Below are 20,579 nucleotides of genomic sequence, written 5' to 3'. Positions count from 1 at the left end.
CGATTGTATTTTATTCCTAAATTGAGTACAGTTCTTTTTTTTTTCTTTTTTTTTTAAGAAGAATAAAGTATTAAACATATCAAGCAGTAGCAGTTATTCACAGATTCACTAAAACACCAACAAAAACACCATGTCTTATTTTGTAAATTTTATTAAAACATGTTCATTTATAATATATGACAAAAATTCAGGCTAGCCTATGCTTATCATTATCAAACCATATAACAGTGACCTACTGTCCAGCACAACTGAATCATGACAACTGAACCAAGAGTAAGAGATTAAATTCATAAAGTGTGTGTGTGTGTGTGTGTGGGGGGGGGGGAGGGGTATGAAAAGTTTAACAAATTTGATTTTGTCACATGCTGCAGTTTAAAAATCTGTTAATAGGGAGCATTGAACATCAGGGTTTAAATATTTTATATTGTTTTGCCTCTGCAGCACATTGTCATCACAGTGTTCTTCACTGATTAATACTGATAAAAGTTAAATGATTAGTTATCATAACTAAATCAGTATTTGATTAGTTTCTCATATCACATTATTCATCATTTAAACAAGGACATTTACTTCTTGCAGCTGGGTGCCTCAAGCACACTTTTCCATGTGTGGACCATCATGTGTGATATTCACAACACAGTACTAGTATTTATAAACTGCTGGTATCTTAAATATCATTAGGGCCTCATGGCAAATTTATTTTCTGAACAAAGGAAAAACAAGAGTCATGTCTGGTTTTGGCACAGGTATCATCCTACTCTAACAGGGAGTGCAGCTTTACAATCCAAAAATACGTAAACAACTTTTTTTCATCATTTTTTTCTGTTGTGTATCCCTCCCTTAGGAATGCCAGGCATACTGCTATTTCTTCCCTCTGCTGTTTGACCATACCATGAGGGGCAAAGTTTTACAAAAGGAGTGAGGGACAACAGGGAAAGTTTCCAGAACTCTGAAGGGCTTCAGTAGTCATAAGCTGCAAGAAAGAAACAGGAGATCATTACCCACAGCTGCATCTTCATGAGGAAAAGGAGCATGCGATCCTCTTCAAAGAGAGAGACTGAAATCCAGATTTGTTGTATCATGCAGGCATGCAGTCACACCAAGGTGGTCTTACTTTCTATCGTGAGGATGCATGTGCTTGCTGCTGTGCCTCTGCTGTTCACAGCCTTGCACATATACTCTCCCTCATCCTCTGGGAAGGTCTCTGGCAGGTAGAGGCAGTACGTCTCTCCTCTTTCTATATACTGATAGTCCTCACAGTCCTGGAGCATCTCTCCCTCAAACCACCAGGTCACCTCTGGCTTGGGCTCCCCAGTGATCTTAACGGTGAACCGCACTGGCTCTGAGTCCACCACCGACTGATTTTTAAGCGGCTTTTTAAACCATGGAGCCCCCGACCTGGCATGATCCTCCTCGTCTTCATAGGCGGTGGAGCCATTGATGATGCTAGCCTCATCCTCCCCATCATCATCCTTCTTCTGCAAACAGAGGATATAATTTAAAGAAATATGGCAAAGTGTCAAAGCATCATTAACCAATACTGTGTTTGAGACATGCACGATAAATAATGTTTATAAGGTTGTGAACAAAGAAAATTGACCTTTTGGAGGGCAGCATCAATCTCCTGCTGCTCAAACTGCATCCTCTGCAGCTTTTGCTCCTCTATTCTCCTCCTCTCCTCCTCCTCTCTGGCTTTGGCCATTTGTTGAAATCGGGCTTTCATGTCCACCTTCTGTTTGAAGGGTGTCTCCTCAGGTTTCACTGGTGATGTTTCTCCCTCTTCATTCTCCTAAAAGACACATTGACAAAAAGGTTTTCTTATTTAAGTAAGAAAAGGGGAGACAAACTTCTTAGTTATTTTTTAATCAAATGAATCAAAATTGCAAGTTTTTTTCTTCTTCTGTCATCTTGAATAGCAAGTGGCTTACCTCCTGGAACCTCTCAGCTTCTCTCTCTTTAATTTCATCATCAATGGCCTTTCGTCTCGCTCTCTCCATCTCAATCTTTTTCTGAATTTCCTCTTCAGTCAGTTGTTTAATCTTCTCAAACTTGGACTTCAGGTTCTTTGCCTGTATGGAGCCAGTCCTCTTGAGCTTTGTCAGTTCTTCATATTCTCTGTTAATAACATCGGGGCTTTCATTCACTTCATCCTACCAGGAAGAAGTCAGTTAATGATTGTTATTGTTTTTTTAATTGTAAAAAAAAAAAATTAAAAAAAAAATAAAAACATGGACAACAAATTGGTTCATCTATTTCACACCCACCTCGCCCATCTCTTGTCGGAGTTGTTCGAATTCCTGCTTCTCCTGCTCCATTTTCTTTTTGCGTTCCTCTGCCTTGCGCCTCCTCTCTGCCTCCTCCTTCTCTTTCAGCAACTCTTCAAAATTGATCTCCAGTTTTCTAGGGTGCAGTGCTTCCTGAGATGCACTCTTTACCATTCTTTCATCCTCGTCTAATGCCTGTGTACAGAAGTAATCACAAAAGCAGAAAGCTTTTTATTTGTCTCTGTTTTCAGTCATTAAAAGTCATTGTCAGCTTCAGTTTGTTACCAGCTCTTGTGTTGTCTTAATATTCTGTAAACTCCCCTTTCCAAAGGGGTAAGAAATAAACCACCTTCGATAAAGTCCTCAAATATTACAGTTTCATTGGATTCTAAACCCAAATCCTACATATTTTGCACAAGGAAATAACCTTTAATTCATTACAAATTTAGTAAATGTTTGTGTTTGCCCTCTTCAGTGTCAGTAGACTACATTCAATCACACCACACTTTTTTGTTACAACACAGATGTCATAAGTGTTATCTTTTTCATAAATCTGATTGCTGCTGAAGTTATTCCATCACTATAAAGATAAGTCTTGTCCACAATGTAAAGCCAACAGAAGCAACACAAAATACCGACATTATCTTTGAATACATTTCACTAAAGGGAACAGTAGCACTTTTTTGAGCATACATAGCAATATTGTGTATTTCATGGACTGTACAATGAGGAATTCATCCACAAACTCTAGTCTATTCACACTTTAAACTATCAATTTCATCCACACTGTGTAAACAAAAGCATCAGATGAAAGCAGAATAAGAGAAAAGACTCAAAACAAAATCTTGAAGAACATTTAGTTTTGGATAGGTAATTTCTTACCCTAAGACACAAAGGTTAAGGATAAAAGAAAGCCCACCACTTACCTACCTTAATTATTATTTAACAGCAACAACATTTAAGCAATGTCTGCTCTTATAGTTTATTCTATATAAAACAGCATGTATGGAGCATACATACATAATTATTTGGATACATTTATGTCTAAAAAATCCATAATAGGATACAGAGTTAACAAATGCTTTCTCTTTTAATGTGGTAAAAAAAAAAGTTTTTGAAAGTGAAAATATCTTACTGTTTCATCTCCATATGCAGACTTTTCCTGATCCAGGCCAGGGCTCTTAAAAATAGTTTGGACAAGGGAACAGCAATGCATGTGTACCAGTTGAGCCCATCAGAATTATATAAAATTACTGAAAAATGTATTAGTCTCCATCCAATTAGAATCCAGGTATGAGAACAATTAATGAGGACCAGTGTGAAAAATTAAAATAGGTGTTAGGTCAGACATGTCCTCTGACTGACATGTATTTATAAGCCTTTAATTAATGCTGTTAGAAAGTTTTTGTTATGATTGAATATTGAGAAAATGCATGCAAGGCTGTTTTTATATAGATACTTTGTTACAATGCAGGCTTCCCTGTTCTTGTAAGAGAGGTGAGCAGCTCCACACCAGAAACAATCTGATAACTCCATGCAGAGAATAGCTGAAATCATAGTGGCTTACCATGCTCCTGCGTGCCTCTGCAAAGAGCCTTTTCTCCTCTTCCAGTCTCCTCTTAGCCTCCTCCTCAGCCTTCTTCTGCTCCTCCTCTCTCCTCTGGCGTTCCAGTTCCTCAAAACTGGCACATATCTTCCCAGGTTTACTTCCCTCCAAGTTGAGTAAGGCCAACAGAACCTCATCATCCTCATCTACAAGCTGAATAACAACACACAAAGATAATCCAAAATGCCACAGAAGATCCTTTAATTTTTACATGGAGTTTGACCTAAGAATCTCACGCTTGATTGAAAAAGCAAACAAGATTAGTCTTGCATAAAACTCAAGGTAATGGTTTGTCTGGTTTGAGCCTTGAAATTCACCTCAAAAGCTCACATTTTAAAACCAAGTCATATAAAAACAATACTATAACTTTGTAAAATACATTATTAACATAACTACTTCTTGATTCCAAGTATCTGCCAGGGACCAGCTGCTTTGAAAAGAAATGGCCCACAATTTAACCTGATTTAACCTGCTATAAAATGTTTAGGTTTTATTTTTACACACCAGTTTTGTTCATTTTAAGTAGTATATCAGTATGTGAGCTTCAGGTGATCAGGTAAATTGATTTTGCTCAATTAAGACAGATTAAGGCACGCAGTTTTCTTTCTTATCACTTTTTCAGAAAAGCTAAGATAACCAACTGCTGGCAAAATCTTTAACTTTATGTAAAAATGTGGTGTTGTATGAATCATCTCATTTAACTCCCCTCCAGGAAGATTGTTTCTTAGATTTCTGAAGTGTTATTTGAAGGGCACGTCAGACTCAAATTTCCAAAAAGTTAGAAAGTTGTGTAAAAGTGAATAAAAACAGAGCATGGTGATTTGCAGTCCATTTCCAACATATATTACACTGAGTACAGCACAAAGACAAGATACTTCATTGTCAGATTGATAAACACTATTCAGTAAGACACAGGTCTGGACTTAGTGCAGGCCAGTCTAATACTACAACTCTTATACTCTAAAGCCATGCTGTTTGTAACTTGAACTGAATGTGGCTTGGCATTGTCTTGCTGAAATAAGCAGGGACATCCCTGAAAAAGATAGAAGCATATGTTGCTTCAAAACCTGTGTGGACCTTTCAGTATTACTGGTGTCTTCACAGATGTGCAAGGAACCCATACCAGGGGCACTAATACACCTCCACAACATTACAGATGCCGGCTTTTGAACTTTGTGCTTATAATAATCAATAATCAATTTTTAATGCAATGCCACCTAAAGGATTGAAGATCACAGGCACTCGCTGTTTCAATGTTGATTTTCAGCCTTGCCCCTTAGGAGCAGAGATTTGTCCTGATTCTGTGAATCTTTAGACAATATTATGAACTATAGATTATAAGATCTCTAAACTACATACTTCCATAGCAAACTAAAGGTGCAGTGTGTAGAAATTGGGATTTTAGCGACATCTAGCGTTCAGATTTTAGAATGAGCCCATCTGTTACCAAAACATCACATCACTAAGCAACGAGAGCCTGTGAAGACCAAAAAGGATCGTGAGCCGGACATCATTTACAGCAGTGACGAGGTGAGGGTTTATTCATTCATTTTTCTAACCATTATTTTTATAGATTATAGGTCAGTCTTCTTCTCCGCCTCAAATTCAGGTAGATTTCAGGACCGGTGGGCAGGTTCGTTAAAAATCGCGCTTCGCTCTGTCTGTCCCCAAAACGTTGCCGTAGACAACATGGTGGTTCATTATGTCAGCCTCTGTGAGTGCGACCCGCGGTAATGTAAATCTAAAAAGTTTCTTTCTAATTTTGTGAAAAGGAAACGAAAGTTTTAAGGGGATGATTGTACACTTATTTTAACATACTTCACATAAATGTATAAACATTATATCCCAATTACACCGTTTCTGTTCGGCGAAATGCTGCCAACTTCTACACCCTGCACCTTTAAGGAATGTTGTTCATAAACTGTTGGGCAGTTTGCCCATGCAGATTTGCACAAAGTGGAGAACCTTGCCCTATTGTTGACTGTTAATGAGCCATTCAGTAGAGCTCCTTTTATACCCAATCATGGTACTATTACCTGTTTCCAATCAACCTACGTACCTGTGTAATGTTCCAGGTGTATTTTGAGCATTTCACAACTTTCCCAGTCTTTTCTTGCCCTTGTCCCAACTCTATTAGATTTTGCAAATTCTGAACATGTATATATAGTTTTAAAAATGTGTGTATTTTTCTAGAAAACATTAAAGCTTATCAGTTTGAACACTGAATATCATTTCTTTGTGTATTAAATTGATTGTTTGATTCAACTGAAAATCGTAAAATCATCATTCAATATTCTGAATTTATTTACATTTTACACAATGTCCCAACTTTTTTGGAATTGGGGAAAATATTAATTCCATGACTGATATTTGTGTTTATTTTAGGGCTGTCGAAGTTAACGCGTTAATGTCGTGTTAACTCAAGTTTCTTTTAACGCCTCGACCCATCCTGTAGTTTGCCAGATCAGGAAGCGGTGCCGTCGTGATGCAGTGCAAGCGAGCAGAAATGGACAGAGGACAGAGACTTTAGAATGGCAGGTTCAGCTTTCAAATCATGCCAAATAAGACTGAAGTTATTTTCTCCTACTGTCGACATGAACTGAGTTACAAGGAGTTCATAGAGTCTTAAATAGCCGGTACCACTCGCTGGTTGAGCACACCGCCAACAGAGAGTCGCCCCCCTAGCCACGCTGGATTGTTTACAATGGAGACGCTCAGACAACTCTGCAAGCAGGGATGGACTCCTATCTGGCATACCAGGCATTTCCCGGTGGGTCGATGCACTTTTGGGCCAGTATGATTTATCATTTATTTATATCCGTTATGTACCGGCTCCAAAGTATTGATTTTTGACTGGTCTGATCACGTCTCCTAAAGGTCTGTTTACCCCCTCTCCCATACACACTCAGTTCCGAACCGAACACGCTAAAATGATTGACTGGGACTGTAAATATATGCCAATTTTTTTAAAAAAAGTAGTCAATCAAGGTGCTGCAAAAGTGTCAGACTCTGCAGTCCCTATAGCAGACGGTCTGACACTAGTGAATATACAGCTACATCATGTGGAGGAGGAGGAGGGGACAGAGCAGCAGAGGCTGGTGTGTGACAGGGGAGCAGAGGTGCAGACAGGTGAGCCTGAGAGTGAAGCAGTGAATGAGCTCTGTAGAGTATCATAATATAAGCTAAAAAGCATAATTAGACTGTTAGCTAAATAATAGCAGACATTTTTTAAGTAATTACTTTTTCTCTTGAGTAGAGCAGATGTGTCCACCTTACTCACCTCTGACCACGTCAGAACAGTGAAACACCATTAGATGTGACTGTGTCTTACTGCTGAGCTCTCAGCAGAGACTTGACTTCTCCCAATAATCTGTAGTGTAATTCTCTAACTGTATTTAGTCTAGTGCTCTCGTCTCTGTGTTTAGCCTAGTGCTTTAGGTTTAAATGATCCAGGAATGATCTTTGGGTGATTTAAACTTGACTGACCATGCTCTTTATGTAAATGTATGATGATGAGATCTGTTGTTCTGTGTTAAGCTGCTGAGAACAGAGGAGTAACTTCTATAAGTCTAAAATTGGACGCTACATTGTGGTATTATTCAGTAATGTTACACTAAGGTCAGTATCTCCATCTGTTGTCCTTGTTGGGCTTGAGTTTACCATGTTATGCTCTCAGCAGATTTTTGGAGCATTCACTATCTTTGAACTTAGTCTATAGAGTTTTTGGACATCATCTGTTGTTGTTTTGGGTTGTTGACATGAACAAACACTTGCATAAAGCATTTTTGTCCACTTGTGTTGATAAGAGTATTCAAATTTTCAGAAAAAGACCTGTATGGTACATTTAGAACAGATTTTAAAAAAGTGTGATTAATTTGCGATTAATCTCGAGTTAACTATGAAATTTTTGAGATTAATTGCGATTAAAAATTTTAATCTATTGACAGCCCTAGTTTATTTACAAAGAGATTACTGACCATGCTCTTCCTGGCCTCAGCAAAAGCTCTTCTCTCCTCCTCCATTCGTCTCTTGGCCTCCTCTTCTGCTTTCTTGCGTACTTCTTCAACCCTTTGCCTTTCTAGCTCTTCAAAGCTCAACCTCAGTCTTCCAGGTCGAACCTCCTCCTTGTCTTCTTGAGTTTCCTTACTGTCTTCCTCATCTTCCTCCTGAGTTAATGAAAAAATACCAGCACTGATTACCCCCAAAATCTAGGACTACATTAAAGGTGATTTAGTAGCAGTTAATCAAACCCTGAGACCATAGAAACAGAACTCTTATTTTTGCAGTTTCTGCTTCTCAGTTTTGAGATAAAAAGGCGAATGGTGTTAGTGTTAGATACAGGCTGTATGAAAGTGTGAAGCTTTGTTTACCATTCCCATCCTGGCCTCTTCAAATGCTTTCTTCTCCTCTAGCAGACGACGTTTGGCTTCCTCCTCAGCCTGCTTCTTTCTCTTCTCCTGCCTTTCCTTCTCCAGCTCCTCGAACGTCAGCTTTAGCTTCCCTGGAGTCACCTGCACCTTTTCTGTTGTCTTGTCTTCCTCATCCTTCAAGTGTAAGAGTGTAGTACACATTGTAAACATTCATGCACACTGTGCTCATGAAGGTGATTGAAACAAAACATTTTTACAGAAATTGAATGTTAACAGAAGTTTTATTTTATCAAACCTGTTCAATAACTGAGCGTCTCTTGGCCTCCCTGAAGGAGCGTTTGTTTTCATCATATTGTTTCTTTTTCTCTTCCTCTGCCTTCCTCCTCAGTTCCTCCTCTCGGTTTTTCTCCATGTCTTCAAAGTTTATCTTGATTCTGCCGGGAGGTCGTGAGGACTTTGCTGGAACCACTCGTACCAGGATAGTGTCGTCTCCCTCCTAAAAGTTTAAGGTTAATAATTAATAAAGAGAATTAATTACTGTATTGGTTTGGTTTTGTATATTTTATACCTTTCTACAGTTGTATGATTATTGTTTCTTTTTTCTCTCTCTTTCCTTTTCTTCATTTACACGTTCAAAATGAACCATCATTAAATACTAACAGCTAGTAGCAATGCTCAGAAGAGGTCAGGATAGTTTTTACTCTAATACAACTACTCATTTTAATGCCTTTACGTTTTCAATTTTACTACTACTCGACTTGAATATGACTGGTGGGGCCCCATGTGGGTCATCTGTGAGAGAATGGAGTTTCACATTTCAGGGGGAGATTTGGGAATAGAGGTCACAGTTTATAGCAAAGAAAAATTGTGGTCCATCACTGATCAGCAGTGAAAAACAGGAATGGGATACAGCAACAGAACAGCTACTTCCAGTAGGAATTCACACTTATGAAGCCGTCTTTGACATAACATTCAGTGTTTCCAGGGCACAGATAAAAATACAGTGGCTGTAATGGCAGTTATATATTGTATATAACATCGGAGTAGTCCTTTTTAATTAATTCAGACATTTCAGTGTGAAAGTTCAAACTGTTGTACTTTTAAGAGACCAAAAGGTGCAAACCAAACCTACTCAAGTTGGATCATTTTAATATTTCAAAGTTTTCAGCTCTACATAAAAGATTTTCCCAATACACAGTGAAGTTTACTTATTTTAATAACTTTACACAAAGTCTCCCCAAATGCACAGTAAAACAAATATTAGATAAAAAGTAGAGAAAAAACTTTCTCTTTGGTTTTTACATACATTTTTACTAAAGTATTGCATCTGACTGCCAGCTTCACCTCTTATGGTCTACATGAAACATGAACTCTTGTTAGTGAGAGAACAATGTAGGTCGATGTCGGTGTTCTCTCACACAAACACCGGGGATGAGTGCATGTGTGAGGGTAGGGGGCAACTCCATTGGCCTAATATCACCATTTGCAGTAGGTCAGAGTATGGGTGTCAGTCTGAGATAGCAGGGTCTAATTCAGTCACAGTGAGGAGGTCTGGGCCTAATTTAGTCACTGTGAGGTGTGGGAAACAGTTGCCAGTCATATGCTGTCTACACCTGGCAGCGCTGAACGTGTGCTGCTCCAGTTGTTTCTAGAACAAGCGCAAGGGTCGCTGCCAACATGAGACATTACTCAAGTTTAACTCCAAATCTAAAGCAAAATTTCCTTTTATTGTGTAAAAATAACAGTGACATGTAATGGGTATAAAATAAATACAAATAGAGAGCTATCTATTTATTGTGCATAATCAGACATATTTTACCCGAATGAGTCGCACTTTAAAGAAATTTTGTCAGAGCTAAAGCTACTATTAATGTTTGTTTGACTTTCAGCATTTGTACAGCATTTTCATGACTATGATTTGTATTGCAGAAGCGCTACAGTCGTGGGTTGATAGCTCCTATAGTCCTACATGTTTAATATGTTTAAGTTCTGTTATATTTTTTGCTAGTTTGATTTATCTTCAGAAGTACTTAAAAGACACTGTCTCTAAAAATTAATATCATTAATTGCTCCACAGAGAACTGAGTCTTTTCTCCACTGGCATTATTATATAGTTTATCCATGAAGTTGAGATAAAATTACTGCACATTATCCAGCTCAATAGTTTTATTTTTCCGGGTCTTTCTATGCTATGAGAGACACAGTTACAGCTGAGTAATACTAATTATGAAGGAATAAAAAGCCTACAGTGAAATCAGTCAAAAATGTCTTAGTATATAATAATCTAATATATTTCTTTAAATTTGTTTTAAACCCAATATATGACATGACAACTGTGTACTCAGAAGAAGCTGCAGACCATGTCTTTATGGATGATGATAAAGACAGGATTTAAAAAGATACTGATATTTAAATGGGTAACATAATCACTCCCATAAGTGTGCAGTTCAATATTTTGTTAGTGAAGCTGTTAAGCATATACAGTTTTAATTTAAGTCTGCACCGTACTAGAACAGGGATGGCAGGTTATTACCTGTAATTGCCCTCTTGGCTCAAGAGTACTTGCATAACTCTTCCCAAGAACTACGTTGTCTATAAAAGGAATCAAAGCCATTCATGACATTGTTTTTGTTCTGTTTTGTGCTTGTGTAGTAAACATAATCTGCAGATTTAACTTTAGAAACTAACAAAAGTCAAACTGTAAAGTAAAATAAATGTGACCTATTTAACATGAGTTCACACGCTCGCCACGTCAACAATGTTTCTGTTAGTCACAGACCTATATCCAGCCACTGCCAACTGCTTGGATCTCAACTGCCACTTAAAATAACTTATCCAAGTGGCAGCTGAGGATTACCTGAATCATTACAGACACAAGTACACCATTCTTATCAGAAGTGAACTGTCCTAAAGCATCTAGACAAACTGTCCCACATCCCTGTAAGACGTTGTGTAAAGTATTCACCGTTACTTACCTCAGCTGCTTTCTGTGCTAACTCTTTCTTTATTTTGGCTTTTTCCAACAAATCCTGGGTCTCCCTCTTCTTCCTCTCCCCTTCCATCCTTTTTCTCTCTTCTTCTTGCCTTTGCTTTTCCATCTCTGCAAACTTCCCCTTCACACTACCTGAGGATTTCAAAGAGCAGAACACAAGCAATTACCCTACTCTTTCCTCTGATTGTTCACTGAATTTCTATCTCTCTATACACTTTCTTTCTTTATTTGTGTCTTACCTGTGATTTTGGGGACGTAGGATTTTTCCACTTTGGCTGGTTTTACCTCTTCCTCCTCATCACTGGAAGCAAGCAGTTCTTTTATCTGTGGCGGATCAAATGGAGACTCGTGGTGAGGTTACGGTTTAGCTGGGATCATCTTTTTTGCCACTCAGGAACCATGCTGGTCCCAGCAAGAACATGGGCCTAATCCCTGTTAATAGCCAGGTCATGTGACCTGCAGATTGGCCTCTGATTGGGTGGTGGCATTGTTGCACAGCAAGGAGATGAGCGCAGGTGTCCAAGCCTGGCCAACAATGACACGGCTGTGCATGGGAAGATTGTTGTGTCTGAGTATCAATGATAATCCACTCACATAAATCACTGCACTGCATAGGTGCATTTTTTTTACCTGTGTCCTCCACTCAAATACTAAATGAATGAATTATATATATTAAATTAATGACAGTTTTTCATAGCTTACCATACACAACAGTATGTATCTTATGAGTCATTTGCCTTAGAGGTGTGACTGATTATCATTTAAATAATGATTCAAGTTTTATTCCACAAATACCAGATGAACTGATTCATTCATAAAATGCTAGATTACTGTGGAAATTACACAAATATTCTCTGTTTCTTTGTTTCAATATTGTATTTTTACCAACACTTTTAGTAGAGACATACTATTTGTGAAATTAGGGCCAATACCAACAAGAGATTACACAAATTTAGCACACATCACTTCATTTAGGGTAAGATTCCCAGCGTGCCAACATTTACTCTCATGTTTGACAGTGAAAAAGATCAGCATTTGTCCAACAGGCAACTTCTTAAGCCCAGTAAAAAATAATGAAAAAATAGCTGCATTAAATTGAATGGACAAAACAAATAAACGTCTGCTACTAATATCTTTTCATGCCAATGTTTGTCAGCAGGGCAGATATTGGACAATACAAATGTTAAACCAATGCATCCCTAGTTTTTTGCAGTGTTGAGTATTGTACTTCATATGAATCAAGTTTTGACTCATATTTGTTCTATCTTAAAACGATCAAAGTGGACCTTAGTCTTTTTAACATTTAACCGACTATTTAAAATCAGATTCAGGTGAGCTAGTGTCTATGTTTCAGCAGGTTTACCATTTAACACACTTGCTAGTTCATTCAGTACTGTTTTATTTAAATAATAATAATAATAAATTCAGTGTTAAGAATCTTTGTTTTGAGGTTAGTTTTGCTAATATAAGTATCAAATGGGTTTAGTCTGTGCCATTCACACACATTGTTGTGTTAAAATCTCAATCTTAAAAAAATCAAGTCAACCACAAACCACCATTAAATATTGCCATTAAATTATCAGAACCTATTAGTTCATATTCATGTGGTCTGTGTGGTGTATATGAGACGGTCAATTCTCTCTCAAACCTTGTCAGCTGTCATGCTTCATCATGCCATGCAGGCCATGTTTGCAGGTTAGTTTGGTTATCAGTCTTTGACCTGCTGCTTCCTGCGGTTCCATTCCCTCTCCTTGACATATTGTTCCTTTCTCTTCTGCTGCTCCTCCTTATTCCTCTGCCTGCTGCGCTCCTCCCTGGCCTTCTGCATGGCCTCAAACTTGTTTGTCACATCTCCCTTTTCTTTGGTCAGCTTGGGTACGTAGCTTCTAGCAACTGGCTTTCTGGATCGAAGGAGTTTCTGTGATTTAAATAAAGATAAAATTAAAATATACTCCCAGAGTCGTTGCAGTCAGTGTAGGATCAAATCTGCATTGACCAGAATCACATCCCAAAAATTCCCAGCTTACCTCTTTTTTAAGCGCCAAATCAGAAATATTCTGATCTTCATTTGTATCAGGTTTCACATCCACCTTCTTCACCTTGTCCTGTGGTACACCATTGACACCTTTTGAACTTGTATTTCCATCATCAGCTGAGTCCTTTTCTTTGTGATCCATTCCATTTATGTGTGTTTTATCAGTCTCCTTGGTCTCCTCCGTCACTTCATCCTTAGTGTAACAAGACTCTCTTTCTTCCACTTGTGTTGTCTCCTCACTTTTTTCTTCAACTGCTTCTTCCTCACAAACTTCCTCATCTTCCTCCTCGTGTGTCAAGTCATCCTCCCTGTCTTCTCCATCACTCATGTTGAGTTCATTTTCGTCTGTGACATCATTAATGTCTACAGCCACAACCTGCGCCACCTCAGTCATGTTTGCACCACAATGACAAGTTGCCAAACAGGCTCTGTTCAAATGCTATCTGTAAAACAAAAGAGCACTGGTAAGAGAGTTGTGTTGTCTTGCTGCAATGTGCACAAGTGACTGAAAGCTAACCTGATTTATGAGTTGTTACTAAGCAACTGAAATCATCATGTGATCATTATCTGATCATTTACAATTAAAATCCAACTTTGAATCAATGATAAGATATATATTTTTCTGACACAGAACCTATGCCAGCTTCAAAACATTTTCAAACTTTCAATTGATTAGGTAAAATATGTAGTAGAAGGACTTTTCAAATATTTGTGTTGTTAATAGTGAATAAAACTTTGTTGATTAAAGTGCCCATTGAAAGTATTCACCATCCTTGGATGTTTTACCCTTTATTGATTTTAGAAATCGGCCATGTTCAACATAATTTTGCTTTTCTGACAAACAATACAAAAGCCATCATTGATGTCAAAATGAAAACAGATTTCTACTAAGTAATGTCAAACAAATTCAACTATGTAATGCGAAATGACTGACTGCATAAATATTCACCCCCATCAAGTCAGTATTTAGTAGATGCAACTTTGGCTGCACTCAATGCACAGTCTGTGTGGATAGGTCTCAATCACACTTGCACATCTGGACACTTGAATTTCACTCCAGTCTTCTTTGCAAAACTGCTCAAGCTCTGTCAGGTTGCACAGGGATCAGGCATGAGCAGCCCCTTTCAAGTCCAGCCACAAATTCTATATTTGATTGAGGTCTGGGCTTTGACTCGGCCACTCAAGAACATTCACCTTGTTGTCTTAAACCATTTCTGTGTAGCTTTCGCTGTATGCTTCAGGTCATTGTCTTGCTGGAAAACATATCCGCTCCTAAACTATAGTTTTCTTGTAGACTGAATAAGGTTGTCCTCACAGATTTTCTGATATTTTGCTACATTCATTTTACCCATGTACAAGCCTTCCAGAGCTGGCTGCTAATAAGTATCCCCACAGCATGATGCTGCCACAACCGTGCTTCACAGTGGGAATGATGTGTTTGTGGTGATGTGCAGTGTTTAGTGTGTAGCATCTCATCTGATGGCCAAAAACCCTTTCTGGTCTCATCAGACCAAAGAACGATCTTCCATCTGACTGTGGAGTCTCCCACTGTAACTGCATAACTAAAAAAGGGTATTCACTCACTTTAACTTTAATTTTAGTAGTGTCTTCCAAATTTAATCTCAGCATTCTTTAAACAAATAAGATGGAAGATAATATTCACTTAATTTAGCAAACTTTTGAGACTATCTCAGTTCCTGCATCAGTGTAACTATCATTTTGATAATAAAAACCAAACAACCAACTTATAGACCTTTAAAACGCTAAATCCTCTTCATTTTCACATGATTACTGAGTCTGATTATTTTTTCCCTGTTCTGGACATGGGTTTTATATGTGCAGCAAGCGTTTCTGACTACAAAGTTAGGGCAAGGGAAGCTGCTCCAGTATGTTGAGAAAGAGGGCCACGGACACTTGCTGACCTCTATTTATAGCCCACTTCTGGGTCCAGGACATGTGATCATGGCTATTTCGGATGAGTGATAGGCAGTTGGACAGAGCTCAGGTTGGCACCCACATGTCGCCCCACAGACCCTTGACAAAATGGAGAGACTAAGAGCTAGACAACTGGATGAGGGAGAGCTGTTTGGACTGTTAGTCATCAAACACTAAAACTGTAGCTGTTTATCAGTTTCCTCAAATACCCTTTGTATTCAGGTACTGAATCTCACTGTGCCATGATGCTGTCTGTCAGGAGTAAACATTTCACAGTTAAATGAATAGAAACGTGTCCCTGGTTGAATTATAGTTTAGCAATTCAAAAACCACAGTGATGATTTTCTATTTTCAAATTAGTTCTCATTTTTGCTCTTTTCTTAAACTGAAATGACATGAATTATGTTTCATTGTTAGTTAATACTCATATGCATTTCACAAAAATCATAAAAACAAACATCAACAAACAAGAGTACTTGATTCAGAATGTTAAAAGCAAAGCTAATAACATCCTGCTACTTTCTGAAATGGGCCTACTTTTATGAAAAGTTTCTTATGAATAACACGTCTGATTCTTTAATGTCAGTTCTAGTGACAGGGAAAAATTGTCAGGGGGTTTAAAAGGTAAACTAACAACTGTTAATGATCCTACCCTGCCATTGTCAAAGTGCAGCCTGTGCAATAATAGCCCATATAAATCTACTTGTCTTGACCAAAGTCATGGTCTTTATGACAGTCATATCTGCTAAATACACTGCACTAAAACAACTTTTACATATGCGGGGTCTAACTGTTAGGATGTTAAAGTGAGAGTATGGCAGAGAAATAGGCTAACTGTAGAAATTATGCACAACGTATTGACGTTATTACGTCTTTGATAAGATAAATCAGTTCCTATCTGGTGGACATAAATGACAGGCTACCTTAGGCTTCCTGTGGGTTTACTGTTAACCACATTCTTTTAAAAAACTTCGTTTGCTTTTAAGGTGAAGCTAAGTTATACAGACCTGTGTAGCTTATTTCTTCTTTTTAACGACGTCAGCTCAATTGTTAGCAACTGTTTTTTAATTACACGACTCTGACTTTGCTAGACAACACTGAGCACACGATTAAAGGAGCTGGCACAGCTGCTTGACCTACATAATGAAATAAAAAAATGAATTTTACCTCCAAAAAGCAGTGTCGTCCTCTGTTTTATTTAAAGTGTTCCTTGAGGATGATAAAAAACCACCAGGAGCAGAACACAGGTCAAGCAGGACCTTCCGAGAGGCGACCACTCGGTGAACAAACTCGACTGCCTGCGGGTCGCTGTTTCCATAAAAGTACCGTTACTTTCTACCGGATACTGCATTCCGCACGCGCCTGCTGCAGGTTCAGCTGTTGCTTCGCGCACACACACACACACACACACACACAGTCTCATCCTGGTCACTTGCAGTCACAGCTGCGCAAATACTGTCAAGAACTGCATTAATAAAACTTTAGAACTGACTAATAAAACCATTAATTGTTCTCTTTAACTACTGCCTTGATTAATATAATATGTTACAAACTCATTAGGCTTTAAAGACCTTGATCATAAACGTATATGCTCTGGTATCTGTTCAGTATCACAACACCCATGATGTGTTTATAAATCTTCTAATAAGGTCATATTTAAAAGTTCAGGGCTATTGCTATCAGGGAATTTACTTACAAAAATGATATTTCCTAAAGTATTTCATGTATCATTTCTGTCAAATTCTCGTTTTCTGTAAATTTGTCAGAGGATTAATGTACACTATCTAGAAACGCTATTCACCCCCTTGGATGTTTTACCCTTCTATTGATTAAATCAGTTATGGCCAATATAATTTGGCTTTTTTGGCACAAAAAAATGACCAAAAAAATATTTGTCAAAAGTGAAATCGATTTTACAAAGAAATGTCAATTTAACAAAAATAAAAAAGGTAAAATAAGTGATTGCATAAATGTTAACCCCCTTTAAAGTGACTGACCTAATTCAACAGCCGTCCAGCCAGTTGGAGCTATAGTCTCACAATTAGTGAAATGGGGGATTACCTGAGTCTAGTGAATGTGTCTCAAGTGATTGTAGTATAAAGAATGCCTAAGTCTGGAAGATCCAGTCACTGGTTAATCAGCATTCGTGGCTGCCATTACACCATAAAACAAAAGAACATTTCAAGCAACTCAGGAGAAGTTCATTACGAAGTATAAGTCAGGGGATGGATTCAAAAAAGTTCCAAGGTGCTGAACATCCCCCAGAGTTTAGTTAAAACTATCACCAGAAAATGGGAGGAATATGACACATGTAAATCTGCCTAGATCAGGCCGTCCTCACAAACTGAGTGACCATGCAAGAAGGAAACTAGTGAGAGAGGCCATTAAGACATTTATGACTACTTTGAAGGAGTAACAAGCTTCACCAGCTGAGATCAGAGATATTTTGAATACAACAACTGTAGCCCCAATTCTTCACCAGTCAAAAGAGAGTGGCAAAGAGAAAGCCACTGTTGAAGAAAACTCATAAAATCTCAATTAGAGATTGCCAGAAAGCATATGAGAGACTCCGTGGTCAAGAAGAAGAAAGATCTTTGGTGTGATGAGAATGCTTTTCGGCCATCAGACAAGATGTTGTGTTTGGCGGACACCAATCACTGCTCATCACCAAAAATATACCATCCCCACTATGAAGCACGGTAGTGGCAGCATCATGCCGTGGGGATACTTCTCAGCTGCCAGCTCTGGAAGGCTTGTGCATGGGTAAAATGAATGTAGCAAAATATCAGAAAATCTGGACAATCTTATTCAGTCTACAAGAAAACTTTAGCTTGGGCACAGATTTATTTTCCAGCAAGACAATGACCCGAAGCATACAGCGAAAGCTACACAGAAATGGTTTAAGACAACAAGGTGAATGTTCTGGAGTGGCCGAGTCAAAGCCCAGACCTCAATCAAATATAGAATTTGTGGCTGGACTTGAAAGGGGCTGCTCATGCCTGATCCCAGTGCAACCTGACAGAGCTTGAGCAGTTTTGCAAAGAAGACTGGAGTGAAACTGCAGTGTCCAGATGTGCAAGTCTAAATGAGACCTATCAACACAGACTGAGTGCTGTGATTGCAGCCAAAGGTGCATCTACTAAATACTGACTACAAGGGGGTGAATATTTAGGCAGTCACTTATTTTACATGTAGTGCTGTCATAGAAGACGACCTAATAAAATGGACAAGATGCTCCCTTCTGACCCCTACTGTCAGTAACTTTGACAATCTTGTCAGCATAATTACGCTGTCATCTTACTCCTGTATTTCAGCCAAGAAATGCCTATGGACAAAAGAACCACTTGAACTGTGAACTGGACTCTGTTCTCATCGGGACTGTTTGGGAGGCCTTTAGTCTAAATGCAGACAGATGTTGTCGTTATCTGCTTGTTGGCATGCTAAAGCCAAGATTCCCAACCTATCAGCGAGAGCGCCATTATTGTCGATTGTTATTGCGCCTAACCTGGATGTTGCTGTCATGCAGCTATGACATGGTGGCTGACATACAGCCAACCAAAGATTAGGTCACTTTTACTTAGAAAAACCTTTAACTACCTGATGCCACAGTTGAACATTTTCAGTATATTTCTGTGGGTGGATGTAAATAGAAACCCTGCGGCAGACACATTTTGCCTGCCATAATGGCTCCAGGCACAGCTGCTGAGTCACTGACCACACAGGCCTGAGGCAAGAAATCCCACCAAGCAATTCCCCATTCAAGTATTCAAGGAATGCTTTGGAGATTGTTGAAAGGTGGGACACAAACACTTTTCTTTCTGCATCAATTCTGCCTCAATAACTGTAGTATTTGTAATTTACTGAAACTATGTTGAGCACACTGCTTGAGGTTATGAAACCCTGACAGGTTAAATGTAAATGTCAGGATTGACAGCAAATGTTACATAACCATATGTCCACTTGATGTCGTTGAGGTTTCGGGGTTCTCCCAACAAAAAGGCCAAAGCTCCGGCTAATACTGTACTGAGAAGTGAAACCTGAGAGCAAGAGCGTCATTGGAAGAGAGGAGATGGAAACAGCTGGGCTTTCATTTGATGAAATATCAGAGTTTATTAGAAGGTGAGGAAGAAAAGATTACCCATAACTATCAAAAATTGTATTTGAGTACAAGAAAATAAAAAGATGTCTGCAAATATTTTATACTTACACTTAGAGTCCAACCTGGAAGCTGGCATGGTATGCTGCTCTCCCTACAGAGAGTCTAAAGGCTTTTTCACTCCACTGATTTATTTACTTCCTGCTCAGATTGAGGCATTTGTTTGGTGGACGTCTGTCCTGTAAACTCTTGGGGCCAAGGGGCTCCGTTCGCCACTGTTCTGCATCCTGCAGGGCATCAGGGACAACAAGGAGACTGCTTTAAATAGCACCACAGTTGTGGCAACTTGTCAACACTGTAAGGACAGCTAACCTGAGTCAGACTGGGCCTTACAGCCGCAGCTGCTGCAGCTCAGCCCTGCTACCCCTGTGAATGTTTCTGTGATGGTACAGCCCAAGCCCCCCTGCTGAAGCTGCAGTAAACTGGCTCAGCAGGTCAAATCTATACAATATGTTGGTGGATGCATGCACCTACACCACCTGTCCACTCTTCTACAGAAACAGGGACACTTCAAAATATCAAAATATAATGCAACAAATCATAAAGGCTTATGATTTGTCTCATTTTTGCCCCCATCCCAAGCATTTCCCACACTCATACTAAGGGCCCAATTGACTATTGGGCCACCTGCCTCCCAGTCCATGCCTGTTTTATTGGATTAAAGTTCCATTTCTCATTGAAAATGCTGTATAATTCCAGGTTTACAGCTGGTCCATTACATAAAGTCTGGTAAGAGAGTAAAGGAAAACTGTACTACACCCCACCCTGTAATGATGCCCTTTGAGATGAACAAATAAGAGAAATGTTACTAGTAAAAAAAAACAAAAAAAACCCCAAAAAATCAGGAGTCAAATCCAAGGGATTCATTAGAAGATAAAGACCTAGACCAACTCAACTAAAGACAACTGCAACAAGCTACAAGAATACAGAAATCCCTGAAAGAGAGTCAGCAAGACACAGCAGCCCCCACTCTTAAAGCCTCTCTCCTCTGCAAGCTCTGGATGTTTTAGGAGCACAGAACCTCAGCAAGCAGTCATTAGCTGCACCTAGAGCCAGAGAAAAGAGGACAAACCACACAGGCTGTAACAAACTGTCTAATACAGTAAGTCATAAGTAATATTTGTGTTTACCCAAATATTTTCACATGTGAGAAGGACTTCACTGAACCTGCACATCACACATTTATAAATATGCACAAGTAGAAAAAGACCCATCTCATTC

General features: G+C 38.8%; 1 protein-coding gene across 4 annotated transcripts; it reads right to left on the bottom strand.

The window, feature by feature from the left end:
* Positions 1-200: 200 nt before the first annotated feature.
* nexn (nexilin (F actin binding protein)) lies at positions 201-16,506 on the bottom strand. Of its 4 annotated transcripts, XM_041790620.1 has the most exons (15): positions 16,370-16,506; positions 13,260-13,710; positions 12,953-13,150; positions 11,472-11,556; positions 11,216-11,364; positions 8,536-8,736; positions 8,241-8,414; positions 7,848-8,036; positions 3,832-4,023; positions 3,400-3,444; positions 2,265-2,459; positions 1,929-2,150; positions 1,601-1,789; positions 1,115-1,478; positions 201-973 (listed from the first exon to the last, which is right to left on the bottom strand). In XM_041790620.1, exons 2-15 carry the CDS (start codon positions 13,659-13,661, stop codon positions 960-962), a joined length of 2,619 nt encoding a protein of 872 aa, XP_041646554.1. In that variant the 5' UTR covers positions 13,662-13,710; positions 16,370-16,506; the 3' UTR covers positions 201-959. The 4 variants fall into 4 exon arrangements, with proteins under 4 accessions (XP_041646554.1, XP_041646556.1, XP_041646553.1 ...); XM_041790619.1 differs by lacking the exon at positions 201-973 and having other exon boundaries at positions 1,095-1,478; XM_041790622.1 differs by lacking the exons at positions 13,260-13,710; positions 16,370-16,506 and having other exon boundaries at positions 12,881-12,997.
* Between the last annotated feature and the right edge of the window lie 4,073 nt (positions 16,507-20,579).

Source organism: Cheilinus undulatus, linkage group 7 (assembly GCF_018320785.1).
Source record: "Cheilinus undulatus linkage group 7, ASM1832078v1, whole genome shotgun sequence".
NCBI lineage: Eukaryota > Metazoa > Chordata > Actinopteri > Labriformes > Labridae > Cheilinus > Cheilinus undulatus.
The sequence above is the reverse complement of the archived record's forward strand: the minus strand, read 5'-3'. Positions and strand labels throughout refer to the sequence as shown.